This window comes from Pongo abelii, chromosome 16 (assembly GCF_028885655.2).
Source record: "Pongo abelii isolate AG06213 chromosome 16, NHGRI_mPonAbe1-v2.0_pri, whole genome shotgun sequence".
In the NCBI taxonomy this organism is placed as follows: Eukaryota; Metazoa; Chordata; class Mammalia; order Primates; family Hominidae; genus Pongo; species Pongo abelii.
In genome coordinates this window covers 69239950-69256216 of record NC_072001.2, presented here as the reverse complement: position 1 = coordinate 69256216, position 16267 = coordinate 69239950, and the positions used below count along the sequence as shown (strand labels likewise).

The window sequence follows — 16267 nt, the reverse complement described above, 5'->3', positions numbered from 1 at the left end:
CTCTCCGCATAGCTCAATGCCATGTCCCGGGCAGGCTCTTTCTCCGCTCTAGGTTGAATCTCCCAGAAGAGAATGGATTGAAATGATCGCTGAGCTCCTCTGCAGCCCTGGCATTGCACAGACTCCAGTTTGTGTGGAGCCTTCTGAGGTGCTCATTGGGTCTCTGGGGATGGGGAAGTGGGCTGGGGGGAGTGGGTGGGGAGCTCTGAGCAGCTGTGCTTTGCATACTCCTGGACTCTGCACATTGAGCAGAAACACCAGAATCGCTCCCCTCTTTCTGATTTTCAGAATGCATTCATTTGAAATCTGGCTAAATCTGCATTTTAGTCAGATGATTTCCAGATCTCAAACAGAAACACCTCATTAATCATTAATTTAGACCCCCACAGTTATACAGAATTGGTGACAATTTGTTTATCTTTGAAGGAGCTGCTGAGAAAGAGTTTAACAAGGAAATTATTGTGGAGGGAAGGAGAGTGTTTAACCTTTCAGAAGAAAGGCACTCCATTTAGCTTCCTTGAGGGTACAAATAGGGATGTTGCAAAATACCTGCTGGCTTTTATCTATTCTCCTAAGTAGGTTGAGCACTTCCTCATCTGCGAACCCAGGGCCAGCAGGATAGATCCCCAACCATTTCAAGCCTGCGACCCCCTTCCAATGTCAAAATATTTTCTATAACACCCCCGCCCCCAGTTATTAGAAGTTGTAATTTTTAGTGTTGCTGATTAAGAAGAAAAGCTACTCTGAATTCAGTAAAGCTTTTAAATAAATCATGATAGCGTCTATGTACACATGAAAAATAGTTCTGTCTTTCTGAGTCACAGCGTTCATTCAGCCTACAGGTGATGTTTGTGTGCGTATGATTTCCAGCTCCTCTGTACCCCTCAAGGTCAGCAACCCACCAGGTTGCAACCCTTGGACTAGAAGTTCTCTGAGGCAGGAGGACCACAGAGTCCTGGAGTGCCAGGACACGAAGGAACCTCAGGAGGCATTTCAGCTACTCCCACCGGAAAGGTTGTCTGCCCTCTGTGAGGACCCCCTTGTTGGGGACCCCAATTTAGTGAAGCAAGGGAGTTGGCATCCCACGTAGGCACATACCTGCCATAGGCTGTCACTTCAGGGGCCTGGATCAAAGCCTGCAAACTGATTCCTTACCAGGTGGTCTAGGCCTGGCATCCCTCAGTGGGAATGGCATGTGACGACTGCATCACTCTGGGCAGAAGTAGCTGATACCCCATAGGAGACAGAAGAAGCAAGGTCCAGTCTTCCATGGCTTGTGGGCCCAGAGCTCAGGGTTTTCTTGGCTCATTTTCCCCCAGGTCCACATCAGACATCTTTTTTCTCTTTCTTCTTGGCAGGACGGAGTAGGGAAAGGAAGTAGATGGGCAAAGAATGTCAATGATGAGGGATAAGGGAACGGGGAGGGCATTCCCTTTAAAGCAGTCCAGATCTGGGGTCCCTGGGTCCAAGGATGGGGCTGGGGGCCTGAGGACACCCTGCAATTACAGCCAATTTTGCACTTGTGGGCATTTTCCTGGAGAGAACATCTATACCTTTCACTGGATTCTCAGAGCAGTCCCTGAGTCAAAAAACATTCAGAACCCCTGGCCTAGAATTTGGACTTTTTCCTGACTCAGGCTTCCCACTCTCCTGTTACTCAGAACCGGTGAACTGTTACAGTGTTAGTCAAAGCCTGCAATGTGAAATATCAAATGCTCATTACCCACGACGATGGGAAACTAAGTAGTTGCCAGGAACATGGTCTGATCACAGACGCAGCCTCCTTTGTTCTCCTGTGCAGGGCCCGGGATGGCGCTCTCCCTGACGGGGCTCATTGCCTTCTCCTTCCTGCAAACCACCCTTGCCCTGAACCCTGAGGACCCCAACGTGTGCAGCCACTGGGAGAGGTAAGGTGTGGGCCTCAGATGGCCAGGCACTCTCTGGGGGATCGCCCTGGGCATGGCAGTAGGGGACAGAGGCAGTCAGGAGATCCAGGAGCTGCCCTCTAAGGGTCTGCAGCCTGGCTGGGGAGACGGCCCAGATGCTGAGAGACAGGACAGAGCAGTGTAAATTCTGTCTGGACGGTCAGGGTGGAGGCAACTCACATTAGCTGCAGTTATGACGCACTGTCCTACCCCTCCCTGCACTAGCACTTCCCAGCCATTGCACAGATGAGAAAGTAGAGACCCAGAGGGGCTCATTCCCTGTCCACAGCCAGATGGGGTGCAGTAAGTGGGGGGATGCGGACCGTGGTCCCAGGTGGCATGCTCTCTGATGCTGTGATGCCTTTCCTGGTCTCCCAGGACTGGCAGCCACGTGGCAGCTTGGATGTGTGGCCCCAGCGGCCTGCCCTGAGGAGGACGGGTGAGGGGGTCCTACTACTTCCGGTCTGGTGGGGGCAGGGTGTTGCCGGGGAAGGGTGGCCGAAGCTGCAGTGGAAGAGCAGGCTGCATTCCAACTGCAGCACTAGGTCCTGGGGGAATGGGCAGGGTCCCTGCAGACGGCCTGACTTTGAAGCACAAGGTTAAAGTATTGATTTTGGTGAGCAGAAAGACAGTGACCAGAGACCCAATCAGGAAAAAACCGAATTAAACCCCGGAATTGATTGGCCATGCTGACCAGGATGACTCTGCCACTTACATGTTAATAAATCAAATGAATAAAATTAAGATGAGGGCCCTATGGGAGAAGTGAATGGTAGAGGAAGAAAGGCAGGGGACTCGGAGGGGGGGTCCATGCTTCATGCCCATGAGGGTGGATAGCCCAGCCCTAGGGCAGGGAAAGACACCTCAGCCAGGCAGGACCTGGCTCTGGGGTAGCCTGGACACTTGTGGGTCAGGAAGGATCAGCTGGGAGGCAGAGGGACAGTGTCTGCCCTTGTGTGATCCCTGGAGACCAGATCCTGTGCGTGGTGTCCCAACAAAGTTGAGGATGGAGCAAAAGGCAGTACTGTGGTGTGTCCCTTTTTGGTGAAGTGGGAAGAAAACAAGATCTGTGATGAGAAGACCTCAGTTCATTCCAAGACCTCAGTATAGATTTTTCCACCTATAAGCTGTGTGACTCTGGGGAAGTCTCTGAACGGCTCTGAGCCTACTTCTACCTCTGTAAAGTGGGGAGAATCATTATCCTTGCCTCACAGGCTCATTGGAGGATCAAGGGCAGCAGTTTCACGAAAGTGCTTTGAGGACCATAAGCATCAGTTACTGTCTTTTCTTGTTGACAACTGTGGCTTTGCAGGAACTTGTTATCATGGACTTTAGTGCACATCAGACTCATGGGAGGTACATACGAAAAAGTCTCCTGGGGCCTATCCCGGAGATGCTGATTCAATATTGCATTTTTCATAAGCTTTCTACATGATTCTGAGGTTACTCAGGCCCCTTGCCCATTCTGGCTTTGGTGAATTTAAACCTTTATTTCCCAGTGGGTCAGAGAGGTATCGGGAAGAGCCCCACGTTATTCTGTGGGTTTTGGACTCCAGCCTCAGAGGACCCCTTTCATCCCTCTGGTCCTGTTAAGACACAGCTGCTTCCTGCTACTGTCGCTGCTGCCTCACAGCCCCTTGAGTGCCTCCTTTGCAGCTGCTCACCTCTGCCTGCCCTAGTGGCTCTATCCGGAGTCCCTCTCTTCCAGGGAGCATCCCCCACGGGGAGGGCCCCCTCTGACTTCTCTCTCTGTCTGAGCCCCATTCGTACTCACCAATTTTGTACACCTGCCCAACGTGAATACATTTGGAATGTGAAAATATTCTGAACTGAGCTGAACTGAGCTGGCATTTCAGGCTTCTTAGGCTATCAGCCAAGGTTACAGCCTTGATGGGAAGACAAGGAGTGAAACCTAACAGCTAGAATGAGGTCTAGGGACTCTCTGGGCTTCTCTGGCCCCAAGGGGGGAAGCCCTGTGGGTGATGCCTGGTGACACCAGGTGCTTTCTTCTTCTCAGTCTTTCCAGCTGAGCTCCATTGTAAGTTATATGTGGATGGATCTAGCCTGTGTTGTTCCAGAAACACACCCCGGTCCCTGGAGACCGCTTAGGGAGAATTTCTCAGCTGGATTAGTGCTTCTGGCGGTTCCTCATTAATTATGCCCCTCCACCATAAAACCCAGTGTAAAGACCTCTCCCTGCTAGTAAAGCCTGGCTCTCCAAGATTAATCTGGCCCCTCATTAGCATGTTGGCAAATGAGCAGTGTTAAGCCACCCAGCCATGAAACCAGGGACACACACTTCAGGTCAGAGAACTTGGAGTTGGTACGAGGCCTGATTGCCAGACTGGTTCAGCCCAGGGCATCCTGCAGAGCTCAGTCTCTGCCCCGTGACTGCCCCCTCCAGCCCTCTGCTGGGCTTCTCTCTGGACATCCAAGGTCTATGTTAGGGCTGAAAAGGGAGGCTGGACCCCCAAGTGCTTAACAAAGGTGGGGAATCCATTCTGTGTGCTGGTCTGGCTCCCTCTCTCCCCCACCTTGGTCAGGGAGGAAAGATCCTTCAGTGCCTAGCACAGGAAGTGAATCATTGCCTGTCAACATCTATTAAACACTGTTTAAGCATGTTACATGTATAGCGTATCTTGTTTTATTTTCCCACTGCCCTGAGAGAGAGAGAATATTACTGCCCTCCTTTAATCCTCACAATAACCACACAACCTGCTTAGACTTACAGGTGAGGAAACAGAGGCTTATATGAGTCAAATAACACATCTAAGGGCATGCTGCTAACAGGCAACAGGCTTCAAATTTGCCCCTCCTACTGCCCCCGTATTTGGATTCCAGGGCCCGTGCACGCTCCCCATTCATCCTCTTGCTCTAAGTGAGGTATTCAGGAGATGTGTTGGAGCAAAGAATCATGCGATCCCAGAGTTGGAAGAGGACTCTAGGTGGCTGGTGTGAGGGTCGAGTTGCCTCAGTTTCCCCAAGCCTGGAGATAAAACAGGGTTTGGGCTGTTTTTTTTCTAGATGTGTTCCTCTGAGGCATATCTCAGTTGTGCCAGCTGGTGGGGGCACACAGAGAGCCCTCCTTACATCCCCAGTGCTTCAGAGAAACAATTTCCCACCACCCAGGCCTCTGAGCATTGTTGACTGCTTTTGGCCTCCTCCTTCTGGATGCCAGACCTTTGACCTTTCAGGCATCAGAGAGCCTACTATGGACCCACTTGGGAAGCTGGCCTGCCCAGCCCCCTTGCAAGTTAACCAGTGCAGTTTCCTCAGGCGAGGCAGACGTGCTTTTACAGCCTGGACCCGGCCATCTGGCCCAGGTCAGTGAGCCTTCTGGGAAAAACACTGAATAATACCAACCTACATAGAAATTAATTCCTTAGATCTCAGCTGAGGTCCTCTCTCCAGCCTGCTTAGGAAACGTGAGTCCTCACTTCAGCATCCTGGCTTGAATGCCACTTCATGCAACCCCTGCCAGGGGCCGGCAGGTAGAAAGGCTTATTTTGGTTAAGCTGAGATCTGCTTCCCTGTGGCTTCCACCTGCTGGTCCAGGTTTACAGCTAACAGGCAGGATGACAAGAAACCACTTCTATCAGGGACATATCCTCAATGTACCCCCAGCTATACTAGAGGCAGAATAGAGTAGAAGGTAACTGGGGGAGCTTATGGAAGCCACTTCTGCCCCCTGATGCTCAGTTTCCTGGTCTGTAAAGTGAGAACAATTCCACCTACCTAAGATTGTGAGGAATGAAATGTATTAAAACACTTGACACAGGGTGCTCAATAAGTGTTAGCACCTATTGATACTGCAGCGTGAGCTGGGCAAGTCACTTTTCTCTGAGCCTTAGTTTCTTCCTCTATAAAATGGGGCCACTTACTTCACAGAGTTGCTGCAAAGACCAGCTTCCAAGCATGTTCTTTGAAAACCATAAAGATATGAACAAACACATAAAGTATTTTTAAACTTGTTGGCTCTGCCTTCCAGAGCCACACAGAATAAAACTACCCCCCGCTTCTTTATTCATTCTCTGTTAAATGAACAAACGAACTCGAATTTTAGAAAATGATCTGGGCCAAAGGTCAGTAAATATGTCCTGGGGCCAACCTGGGGTCGGGGAGGCTGGAATATGAGGGCGTTCAGGGCAGGGGGAGGATAGTTGGGAGGAGGGAGGTCAGAGCCTCCGGACACTTGGCTATGGAGCTTGGCCTCAGGGCTGTGGGCTCAGATGCCCTGTGGAATATCAGCTCAGCTTCCCAAGTGCTAATCATGGCTCCCATCTCCCATCTGGTTCTCAGCTATGCTGTGACTGTCCAGGAATCGTATGCACACCCCTTCGATCAGATCTATTACACACGATGCACAGACATCCTCAACTGGTTCAAGTGCACCAGGCACCGGTGAGTATCTCTCTCAGATGACGGGGCAGGGAAAAGGCACTGGGGTCTCAGGGCTTGCCTCTGTACAAGTTAGAAAAAGGCCGCTGGAGCAGATGTTGTCATGCACCTCCACTCTGAACACCCAAGATGCTCTGCTGATGGCTTCTTTCTGGCCAAAAGAGCTTGTGGGTAGGACAGGCCAGAAGTGCTGGAGAGTTCATGCTCTTGAGGGCATCCCTCAGCCAGGGATGGGGAGATAGGGAGGTGGTGGATAACTACCCCAACTTCCTCACACTTGGGATGGCAGCAACATCTCTTAGCCGTGTTCTCTACATGTATCCTAGAAGTCTCCAGTGATGGAAGCCCAGTTGCCCGTAGAAGTAACCTGCTCAATAATATACCGGAGATTGGCTGCCTTTACTTCCCTGTCTCACTTTTCCATCCTCCTACCAGTACTTCCTAGGATTGCCTCCAAAATAAACTACTTGTTCTTGAATCCTTTTCTTGGGGTCTGCCTTTGGGGGAAAACCCAACCTAAGACAGCCCCCTGCCCTGAGCAGATGTAGCCCCATATCAGGGCATCCGGCTTGAAGAACAGAGTGCAGGCTAGAATTCAGCAACCTCTCGGCACCTTGGCCAGGCTTTCGTTAGCAGTGCTCAACATGAACAACTGCACATGGCAGTCCTGTACCCTTGTCTGCAGCCCTCCTGCAGATCATGTTATCATGTCACTCAGGGAAAGGCAAGAGAAAGGAAGAAACAACATGCTTTAAGGGACGATCCTGGGAAAGACACTTTATTTTGGGATTCCCAGTGTACTCATCAAACTTAATAATCCGGCCGGGCGCGGTGGCTCACGCCTGTAATCCCAGCACTTTGGGAAGCCGAGGCAGGCGGATCACGAGGTCAGGAGAATGAGATCATCCTGGTTAACACGGTGAAACCCCGTCTCTACTAAAAATACAAAAAATTAGCCGGGCATGGTGGTGGGTGCCTGTAGTCCCAGCTACTAGGGAAGCTGAGGCAAGAGAATGGCATGAACTCCGCCATTCAGGTGGAGCTTGCAGTGAGCCGAGATCATGCCACTGCACTCCAGCCTGGGCGACAGAGCGAGACTCTGTCTCAGAAACAAAACAAACAAACAAACAACAACAAAAAAAAAACAAAAAAAACCCTTAATAATCCTTGTTCTCCCTACCCTGCACTGTCCAGGGAGGTCAGGAATGTGAAAATTACTTTGAAAAATACAGGGGAAAATGGAGGAAAGTGTGAGATATTAGCCACATGTGAAGGGACACTATTTGAAGGGTGAGAGACTAGCTGTTGAAGGGTAAATAAGGAGTAAGGGAGAGACCCCAGGGTGGGCCCTTTTCCTAGTTGCTGAATATCTGTTGATTCCAGATTTCTCCTTTGCTTTCTCCTATGAGCCCAGTTCCTCTTTGAGGATAATTCAGGAATCATGCTGGGCAGCAACATGGATGAGAAAACTCGTTCTGTGCTGAGAAGCCAAAGTCCTGGTTTTCTTTGAGGTTTTGCTGCTAACTGGCTGTGAGACATTGAGTTGAGCAGAGCTATACTTGCTGCTTTAAAATCCTTGCCTGCTAATTCCAACATATGGGTCATCTCAGGGTTGGTCTTCACTAATTGCTTTTTTTTTTCTGCATGGGTAGTTTTTTTGTTTTTTGTTTTTTGTTTTTGACAGAGTCCCACTCTGTTGCCCAGGCTAGAGTGCAGTGGCGCGATCTCGGTTCACTGCAACCTCTGCCTTCCTGGTTCAAGCAATTCTCCTGCCTCAGCCTCCTGAGTAGCTGGGATTACAGGCACCCGCCACCACACCCTTCTAATTTTTGTATTTTTAGTAGAGATGGGGTTTCACCATATTGGCCAGGCTGGTCTCGAACTCCTGACCTTGTAATCTGCTCACCTCGGCTTCCCAAAGTGCTGGGATTACAGGCGTGAGCCACCACGCCTGGCCAGTGTGTTTCTTTATATGCCTAGTAATCTTGGATTGTATTGTGAGCATTATGAATGACATGTGGAGACTGGATTCTGTTATGTTCCTCCAGAGAATATTAATTTGTTGTTGTTGTTTGTTTGTTTATTTTTTTTAGCGGCCTGGTTACTTGGCTAAACACAAATTCCAAACTCTGAAAGTTTAATATTTTTAGCATTAGCTAGGCTGCTTGGAATATGTCCTCCATAAGGATAAATCAGTGACCAGACACTTGGGCAGGGATTTTACAAAGATGTTGGGGCTTCCTTTTTGTGGCTCTCACCTTTCTAAGGTTTCCCCTTTCACCTGCTACCTGCTGGGTCCACCCTGGACTTGTCCTGTGGTTCTTCAAACGAGCAAGGTTGTGTGTTTTCTATCTGAATTTTAGTTGCCCGGAGTATTGTGCTAACTTGCCCGGCACCATTCCCTTCTCTCAAATGTCCACTTGCCTCCAGTATCGCCCTGCTTTTGTCCTCCCTCAAGTGCCTTCAGGTAGTTGTTTTGTATATTTTCCCCTAGATTTTATAGTTGCTATTCGCAGAAAGGTGGTCCAATAGGAGCGACTCAGCTATTACTGCATCCCCTTCCTCTAGCATTTGACTGTGGAATGAGGAGGTGGGACTAAATGTTCTCTTTCACCCCAACAATTTTGCCAGAGTTGGCTGCTTGCAGCCCTGGTCGAAGACAGAGGCAGAAATAGTAGTGCTGCTCCTCCCAAAGCCCTGGCAGGCCCAGTGTGAGAGCCAAGTTTGCTCAGGGTTGTGGCCCTTTTGGGTACTTGGAGGCTAGGGCTGCCATCCATCACCACTGAGGTGGTGGCTGCTTATTAAAATAGGCTGTATTCCTAGAACATGAATTATTTTGCTAAATTATTGAGTTTCCTTGCAGCTTTCCTAATGACCTAGAGTGTGCATGCTAACAGCTTGCACCCTCTGTCTGCTTTGGTGTGGAATGGCATGTTTCAACCCAGCATCCTTCCCCTGAGAGCAGCCTGGCACCTGGCCTTGCTTCCCTCTCTTGCTTTCCAACCTGCACAGGGACAAACAAAGATGGGTGAGCCAGAAACAATGGGTGGCAGCTCTCTCCTGAGGGGTGTTAATGATGCCCAGACCACCCCGCATTGGGGGGCTTGGGGATAATCCTGTTTGGTGGGGAGAACAGGCTGGATGACCTCTGAGTCGATTCTGAGTCATTCTTTATCTGAGAGGCTTATACAACCGCTGAAACTGCCGGGAGCTGCCTTCTGTGCTGGGGAAGTAGATTTACTTTGAGGCCAGCTTTCCTTCCATTATAGGTTTTTGACAAAGTTGAATGACCTTAGCTTACGACATTCCCAAATATCACAGATTTCCCCAGAGTTCTGCACTGTCATTTGTTATGAAGTGAGGGCTTTAAGGTGCGGGAGGGTTGTCCCAGCCTGTATTACAGGACTCTCTTCCCAAGCTGGCCTGGCCCTCCATGGAATGCAGCCTATAGGCATCTCTGATGACCAGACCCTGCTGCTGTGCTGCTGAGGAAGAGTCCACAGGGCAAGCTCCCCTTGGGTGCTGATGGAAAAGTGGAAAGAAGTCTGGCTTCAAGGCCCAAGGACTTGGGGTTGGGTCCAAGTTCCGCTCCGTGACCTTAGGCAGGTCACTTCCTCTCTCTAGTCTCTAGTGGCCACTTCAAATCTCTTCCACTTTGACTCTCCATGTGAAGAAGGGGCTTTGCCTATGAATACCCCATTTTGATTTCCTTCTAAGGACTTAGAATTTCTTTTTACTTACCCCTTCACTGTGGCCATCTTAAGGCCAGAATCTATCTGGCCCTCTACCTGTGAACCTGGTAGACGGCAGTAGGTTAAGCCTAGCAGCTTTGAAATTGGAGTGAGCTAGGTTTGAATCCTGGCTCTGACTCTGATTAGCTGTGCTGGTCACTAACTTCACTAATTTTAGTTTTCTTATTCATAAAACAAAGGGTGGGGAGTTGAGGGGAACATAAAAAAATAGAATAAAAATTCTAAAAGAGAAAGAAATAAAATAAAGGGGGACAGTAATGGTGCCTGCCACAGGGAAGGGAATGAGATGTTGCTCATAGTTTCTCTGGCATGGGGCTAAGTCTTCACACTTGTGTCAGCATAAGGTCTGGAACCCACGTGTCTGACTCCCAGTGCTGCAGCTCCATGGGCCTCAGCTTCTTCCTTTGCAGGGTGAGGGGTCGGTTCAGGGCCTTCCCAGGGATGGCATGTGAGGGTCCTCTCCCGGAAGTGTTATTTTTGGTGTGGGGGAGATTAATCTACTCTCCGGGACTGAGTTGGACTCAAAGAGTCCTTTTGCTGACTCTGCCTCAGTTCTCCAAGTGGGGGGACCAATACTCAGGGGGCTGTGAGCAGTCTGGCTTGTTAGAGGGGAGGGACGGGGCGGGCACAGAAACCCTCAGGGCCTGACTCCTATCCAGGTCACCCCACAGGCTCTTCAAGCCCAGAATCTGGGTGTTTTAAGGAACTAAGGAGAAGTTCATGGTTGCCCTCCACAATGTCACTCCAGAAAGTATCTTCTGCAGCCCTTCTATTTAGAAGTGACTGGGGAAAAGTCAGCAGGTTTAGTAAGTGCCGTGTTAGTAATACATTCTGCATCACAACAGCCCAAATCCCACTATTGATTTTTTTATTGTGTTCCTTCATATTTGAAGCCGCCATGCATTTTAAAGTAGTTATTGAGTGGCATCCTCAATATAGCTTAACACAAATATCATTCTAAACGGGAGTGATTGATTTTCAATACTTTCAAGTGGCTTTCTCCCTTGTGTCTTAGGATCAGTTATAAGACGGCGTATCGGAGAGGCCTCCGGACCATGTACCGGCGGAGGTCCCAGTGCTGCCCTGGCTACTATGAGAACGAAGACTTCTGCATACGTATGTAGGGGCTGCTGCTGTTCTGGCCTCAGTGGGGAAGGGAGGAGGGGCGAAAGGAGGGGAGGGGAGGTAGGGCTGATATCCATGGCCCCTAGGCAGCAGTCCTCAGCCAGATGGCTCCAGAAGTCCCTGCCTGCTGCCAGTGCTCAGAAGGAATAATGAGTTTGGTGCAAATACAGTAGCAAGGGTTGGGCCCTGAGATCAACCTCCTTACAGGATGGATGGAAGTCTGTGAGTTCAAGGCCTTGATGGGGGATGGGGAGAAGTGGCTCCTTCTGGAGTGGGCTCTCTGAGGAGCAAGGGAGAAGTGCTGGGTGCCTGGCACAGGGTTAAGATGTGCAGGTGCTCAAGACAGCTTTGCTGGATGGAAGGAGAGATGGATGGGTATGTAGATGGACAGTTGGATGGGTGGAAATGGGAAAGGGAGGAAGGAAGGCGGGGTTGTTGGATGTCAAAACCGCAGTAAGAAAAGGATGGGAGCAAAGGTGAGATGGACCATGAGGAAGTGGTTCCGGGAGCTGGGAGGGTTTCCAAAGAGGATTTGGGGGACATTGGAGAAGAGGTGGGTGCATGAAAGACAAACATTGCCTCTTTTCCTATTTGTTTAGAGCAGCTCAGAAAATGCAGGCCTTAGTGTCCCCTAAGAAAGACAAGAGCTGAGTTGCTGGCAGCTGCAGGCCCTCTGGGAGAAGAGCAGCGTGATGCAGTGGAGGCACCCCGGAGCAGGAGCCTGTAGATCTGGGCTTCCTAGCTATGGGGCTTTGGGCAAGTCACTTAATCTCTCTGGGAGGATGATTGTAGGGTCCCTGTTGGGTTCTAAGGGACTCTTTCCCCACTCACCTCTGACCCAGTGACATGGGGCCAGTGGACTTTCTAGCGGGCCTTGGAAGGTTCCCTCTATTGTAGGAGAGTGTCAGAGGAGCTGGGAGGCCCTCGTTTAATGACTGAGAAGAGATTCCACCCCCAAAGCTTCTGCCTCTTCATTTGGAGAGCAATTTTCCTTGTTAGTATTCTCTTTGCCATTCGAGTGGGTAGAGAGAGTTCGCACCAGAGGGAAAATTTGGGCAGAGTGGGTGTGTTGATGTTGGGAATAAAATGACAATTTTCTCCTACTGTTGTTACATCTCCCCCAGTGCTGGAGAAACTCAATTCTAATTGCATTACAAGAATGAATGAAAAATGTACCCTCCAATGGGTTCAGTAGTGGTGGTTTTGTAGGAAAGATACAAAGCAGTTCACCTAAAAGGCCGTTCCTCAGGAGCAGGGCAGAGGACTGAGCTAGGATGAGGACTTGGTCAGTACCTCACCTGGGATGGGGTAACCGAGACCCAAGTGTAGGTGCGAGATTAGGACTAAGGCTTTCCTGCTGCTGCTCTGTCTGCATGGAGTAGTGTGAAATCAGGCCAGGGGCAAGACACGGGACTCACAAAGCATCAGGGACAGATGTAAGCGGCCCGCCCAAGCTCAGGGCCCAGTGATTGACTCAGGGAAATTATGAAGGGAGTTTGGACGTCAGCACAGGGATCCAGGAATGGACGAGCACATTTCCTTTCTAATTTCCATTAGTGAATGGTGGCAAAGCTCTTGGAAAATGAAGAGCAGGGCAGAAGTGCTAAGTCCTGATTGCACAGGCGGCCCAGTCATGCTGACTGGCAAGGGCAGTTTTTACCTTCCGACCTACTCCTTATGTAACCACCGGGTACTACCTTCTGGCCAGGTGACCCTAGGGTGGTCCACCAGGAAATCAAGCTCAAAAAGCCACTTTCAGGATGGAAGACTTCTACGAGGAGACAGGAGAGTTCTGGCGGGGAGATGGGATGTGTGGCACCCTGGGTGCTGGTAGTAATGACACAGAATCACAGGGGTCTGGGTTTGATCCTTGCCCTGCCACTGCCAGCTTCTTCCTCTTTATCTTCATCATCTTCCCAGCACCTGCCACATGCCAGGCACCATTCTGATCACTTTACATACGCTGATCCATCTACTGCTCCCAACAGCCCTATGAGGAAGGTATCCTTATTTCTCTCATTTGACAGATGGGGAAACTGAGTCACAGAGCTTATGTAATTTGCCCAAGATCACACATCTGGAAAGTGGCAGAACTTGGATTTGAATCCAGGCTGTCTGGCTCCAGAGTCTCTGCACTTGGATGGCTTGGGCAGGCTGCTTGTCTCTTCACGAACCCAGGCAAGGCTTTACCTCTCTGAACCTCAGTTTTCATGCATGTAAAATGGCAGTAGTAACACCTGCACTCACCAGGCACAGAGTGGGGGTTGAGTAAATGTCAGTTCCCTCCTCCATGGCATTGGTGTTCCACATTGTTTGAGTCCTGGCTTTTAGTTGCTCGAAGAGGCCCATGGACACTGTCCCTGGGAAAACGCATAGTACCTACATAAACATACCAACACACAAAGTCCTTTGCATTGGGTTCATGGGTTCATTGGGTTCATGGATCCCCTGAAACCCTTACAGGGTCCTTGTTGCATGGTAAATAATTTCTGCCACATGTTCACATTACCCATGCAGCATATATTTGTTACTTCTTGCTACGCAAGATGCAGGGGCATAGATACAGATGATAAACAGTTGCTGCCCTCAAGGAGTTTGCAGCCTAGTCAGAGGAGGGGACTTAGAGTATTGCTACAGGGTATACTAGAAAGGTGTTTCAAGCCAGTATTTATTAAGCACCTACTATAGCCCACCCACAGTGCTGTGCTACGAGATAGAAGAGAAGAGTTAGAAATATGACTAGCCCCTGCCCTTGTGGAATCTACTTTCATGATGGGAAGGTGGGACTAACACTCAGTAAAATCATTCCATAACAGCCCAGAGACTGGATGTGAAAAACGCTGGACAAAGACAGACAAGCGCGACAGGAGAGAATGCTGCCACCTGCTTCATGGGGCCTTGAGCTCCATCTTGAGGGTTGCGATGACTCCGTCAGGGGTGGGTGGGAGGCAGAACCCCATCAGCAAAGGCATGGAGGTGGGCGGTGAGGAGGCTGGCCAGACCCCAGAGGGCAGACCTGGGCTGCAGCGGGAGGTGCAGGTGGCTGGGTTGGGTGTGTCAATTGCCTAGGGTGGCCGTTACAAAGTACCACAGGCTGGGCGGCTTCACTGGCAGGGGTTTATCGTCTCACAGTTCTGGGGATTAGAAGTCTGAGATCCAGGTGTTGGCAGGGCTGCTTCCTTCTGGGGCTGAGCGAAGGGTCTGTTCCAGCCTCTCTCCTTGCTTCTGGTAGTTTCCTGGCTGCAGCAGCAGGACTCTGATCGTCACATGGTGTTCTTCCCGTGGCTTCACATTTCCTTGTTATGAGCACACACATCATAGTGGATTAGAGCTCACTCTAATGACCTTATTTTAACTTGATTACCTTTTAAGACCCTATCTCCAAATAAGGGCGTGTCTCAGGTGCTGCAGCTTGAGACTTTAACATAGGAAATCTGAAGAGGCTGGTGTCAGCTGTTTAAGACCCTTGATTGCCTTCTAAGACCCTATCTCCAAATAAGGGCGTGTCTCAGGTGCTGCGGCTTGAGACTTTAACACAGGAAATCTGAAGAGGCTGGTGTCAGCTGTTTAAGACCCTTGATTGCCTTTTAAGACCCTATCTCCAAATAAGGGCGTGTCTCAGGTGCTGCGGCTTGAGACTTTAACACAGGAAATCTGAAGAGGCTGGTGTCAGCTGTTACCAGCATCCTCCTGTTCCTGTTTATTGTGATGGGAGGAAAGGGAGAGGGCACCAACTGGCCCCACATGGGCTTTGGCACTTGCCCATGAGAGAATGGAGACCCCAGGGTAAGGGAGCTTGTGAGAGGCAGAAATGGTAGTGAGAGGGTGAAGAATGGGGCCAGGGCACTGGGGGACAGATGGAAGGCTTGTGAGCCTGGGAGCATTCAGGGGCTGGTGCCTGCAGCCGTGCCCCCTGACTTGTCCCTCCCGATCGCTCAGAGGCCAGAGAAACTCCAACTTCACCAGAACCCTTTGGATGCCAAGAGTTCTCTAGATCCTGCACAAGAACATCACCTGTGCCCTGGGCAGGGCAGGAGGATGTCATCCTCCCTTCAGAGTCACCTTCTGGGAGCCTTGTTTCTTGCAGGCTGACAAGGAGCAGGCCCAGGCATAAAAGCCTTGGCTGACTCAGCCACCAACTTGCTCTGCAATCTTGGGCCAGTCCTTTGCCTCTGTGGAGCAGCTGTGACATAGGACGGACCATCCCTGTGTGTAGAAGGAGGAAGAGATGGAACAGGGACCCAGAGTGTCCTGGAAAGCACAGAGCTCAATACAGATGCAGGGGAGCACTGTTTTTCTCCTCTCTGTACAATTTCCTCTGCCTTTGAACTGCCATTCTCATCTGGGAGCCCTCCTGAAACCATCCGTACCAGATCTTCCCACCCACCCACCCCTGCCCAACTCATACCTCTTTCCGCTTCCATTATCTACAGCTACAGCTGAGTCCTGGCCCACTTTGGTCACCAGATATGAAATATTTCCTAGAGATCACTGGGCAGAAGTGCCTGCCTGCCTTCCTCCCTCCCTCCAAGCTTCCCTTTCTTCCTTCTTTCAGGACAGAGGCATTTTTGCCTCTGCATATGGAGCTAGTTTTATGTCTTGGAGAAGCAGACTTTCACGTATGTGGTAGAGTTTGAGGCATTTTGGGAAGCTCTGTTCTTTGAAAATATTAGTCCTGTATCAAACCGGATGACACAGGACTGAGTTATGAGCATACTGAGTTTTGCTGCGGTAACAGACAACGTCCAAATCCCAGTGGCTTGAAACAGTGAAGTTTAATTTCTTCTTCATATTAGGTGTTCGCCATGGGCTAGCTAAGGCCTGCTCCTTGTCAGCCTCACCCCAGGACCTAGGCTGATGGAGCAGCAACTCTCTGGAATGTTGCTAGTTGCTGTGGCAGAGAGAGGAGGGCTCTAGCTAGTCTTGAAGGCAGAGAGGGTCAGAAACATTTAGTGAGCAGTATTAGTTGCTATCACAAGTCCCACACAGATGGCCACGGTGCTCACAAACCACAACTCATTCAAATGTGTCTTTGGTAAGCACTTAATAACAATATGAGACAGGTTC

The 16267-nt window shown here is 50.1% G+C and overlaps 1 protein-coding gene across 8 annotated transcripts in view; it reads left to right on the top strand.

Annotated features, from left to right (window-relative positions):
* MEGF11 (multiple EGF like domains 11) overlaps positions 1-16267 on the top strand; it is a 374950-nt gene that overhangs the window by 125636 nt on the left and 233047 nt on the right. For 7 of the 8 annotated variants that reach the window (XM_054532820.2, XM_024232600.3, XM_054532818.2 and 4 more), the window contains exons 2-4: positions 1802-1907; positions 6225-6326; positions 11091-11191. In XM_054532820.2, the coding sequence (XP_054388795.1) occupies positions 1810-1907; positions 6225-6326; positions 11091-11191 (301 nt within the window). In that variant the 5' untranslated portion in view covers positions 1802-1809. Of the gene's footprint in view, positions 1-1801; positions 1908-6224; positions 6327-11090; positions 11192-16267 lie in introns of those variants that run through there. The other variant, XM_054532821.2, reaches the window with a different exon arrangement.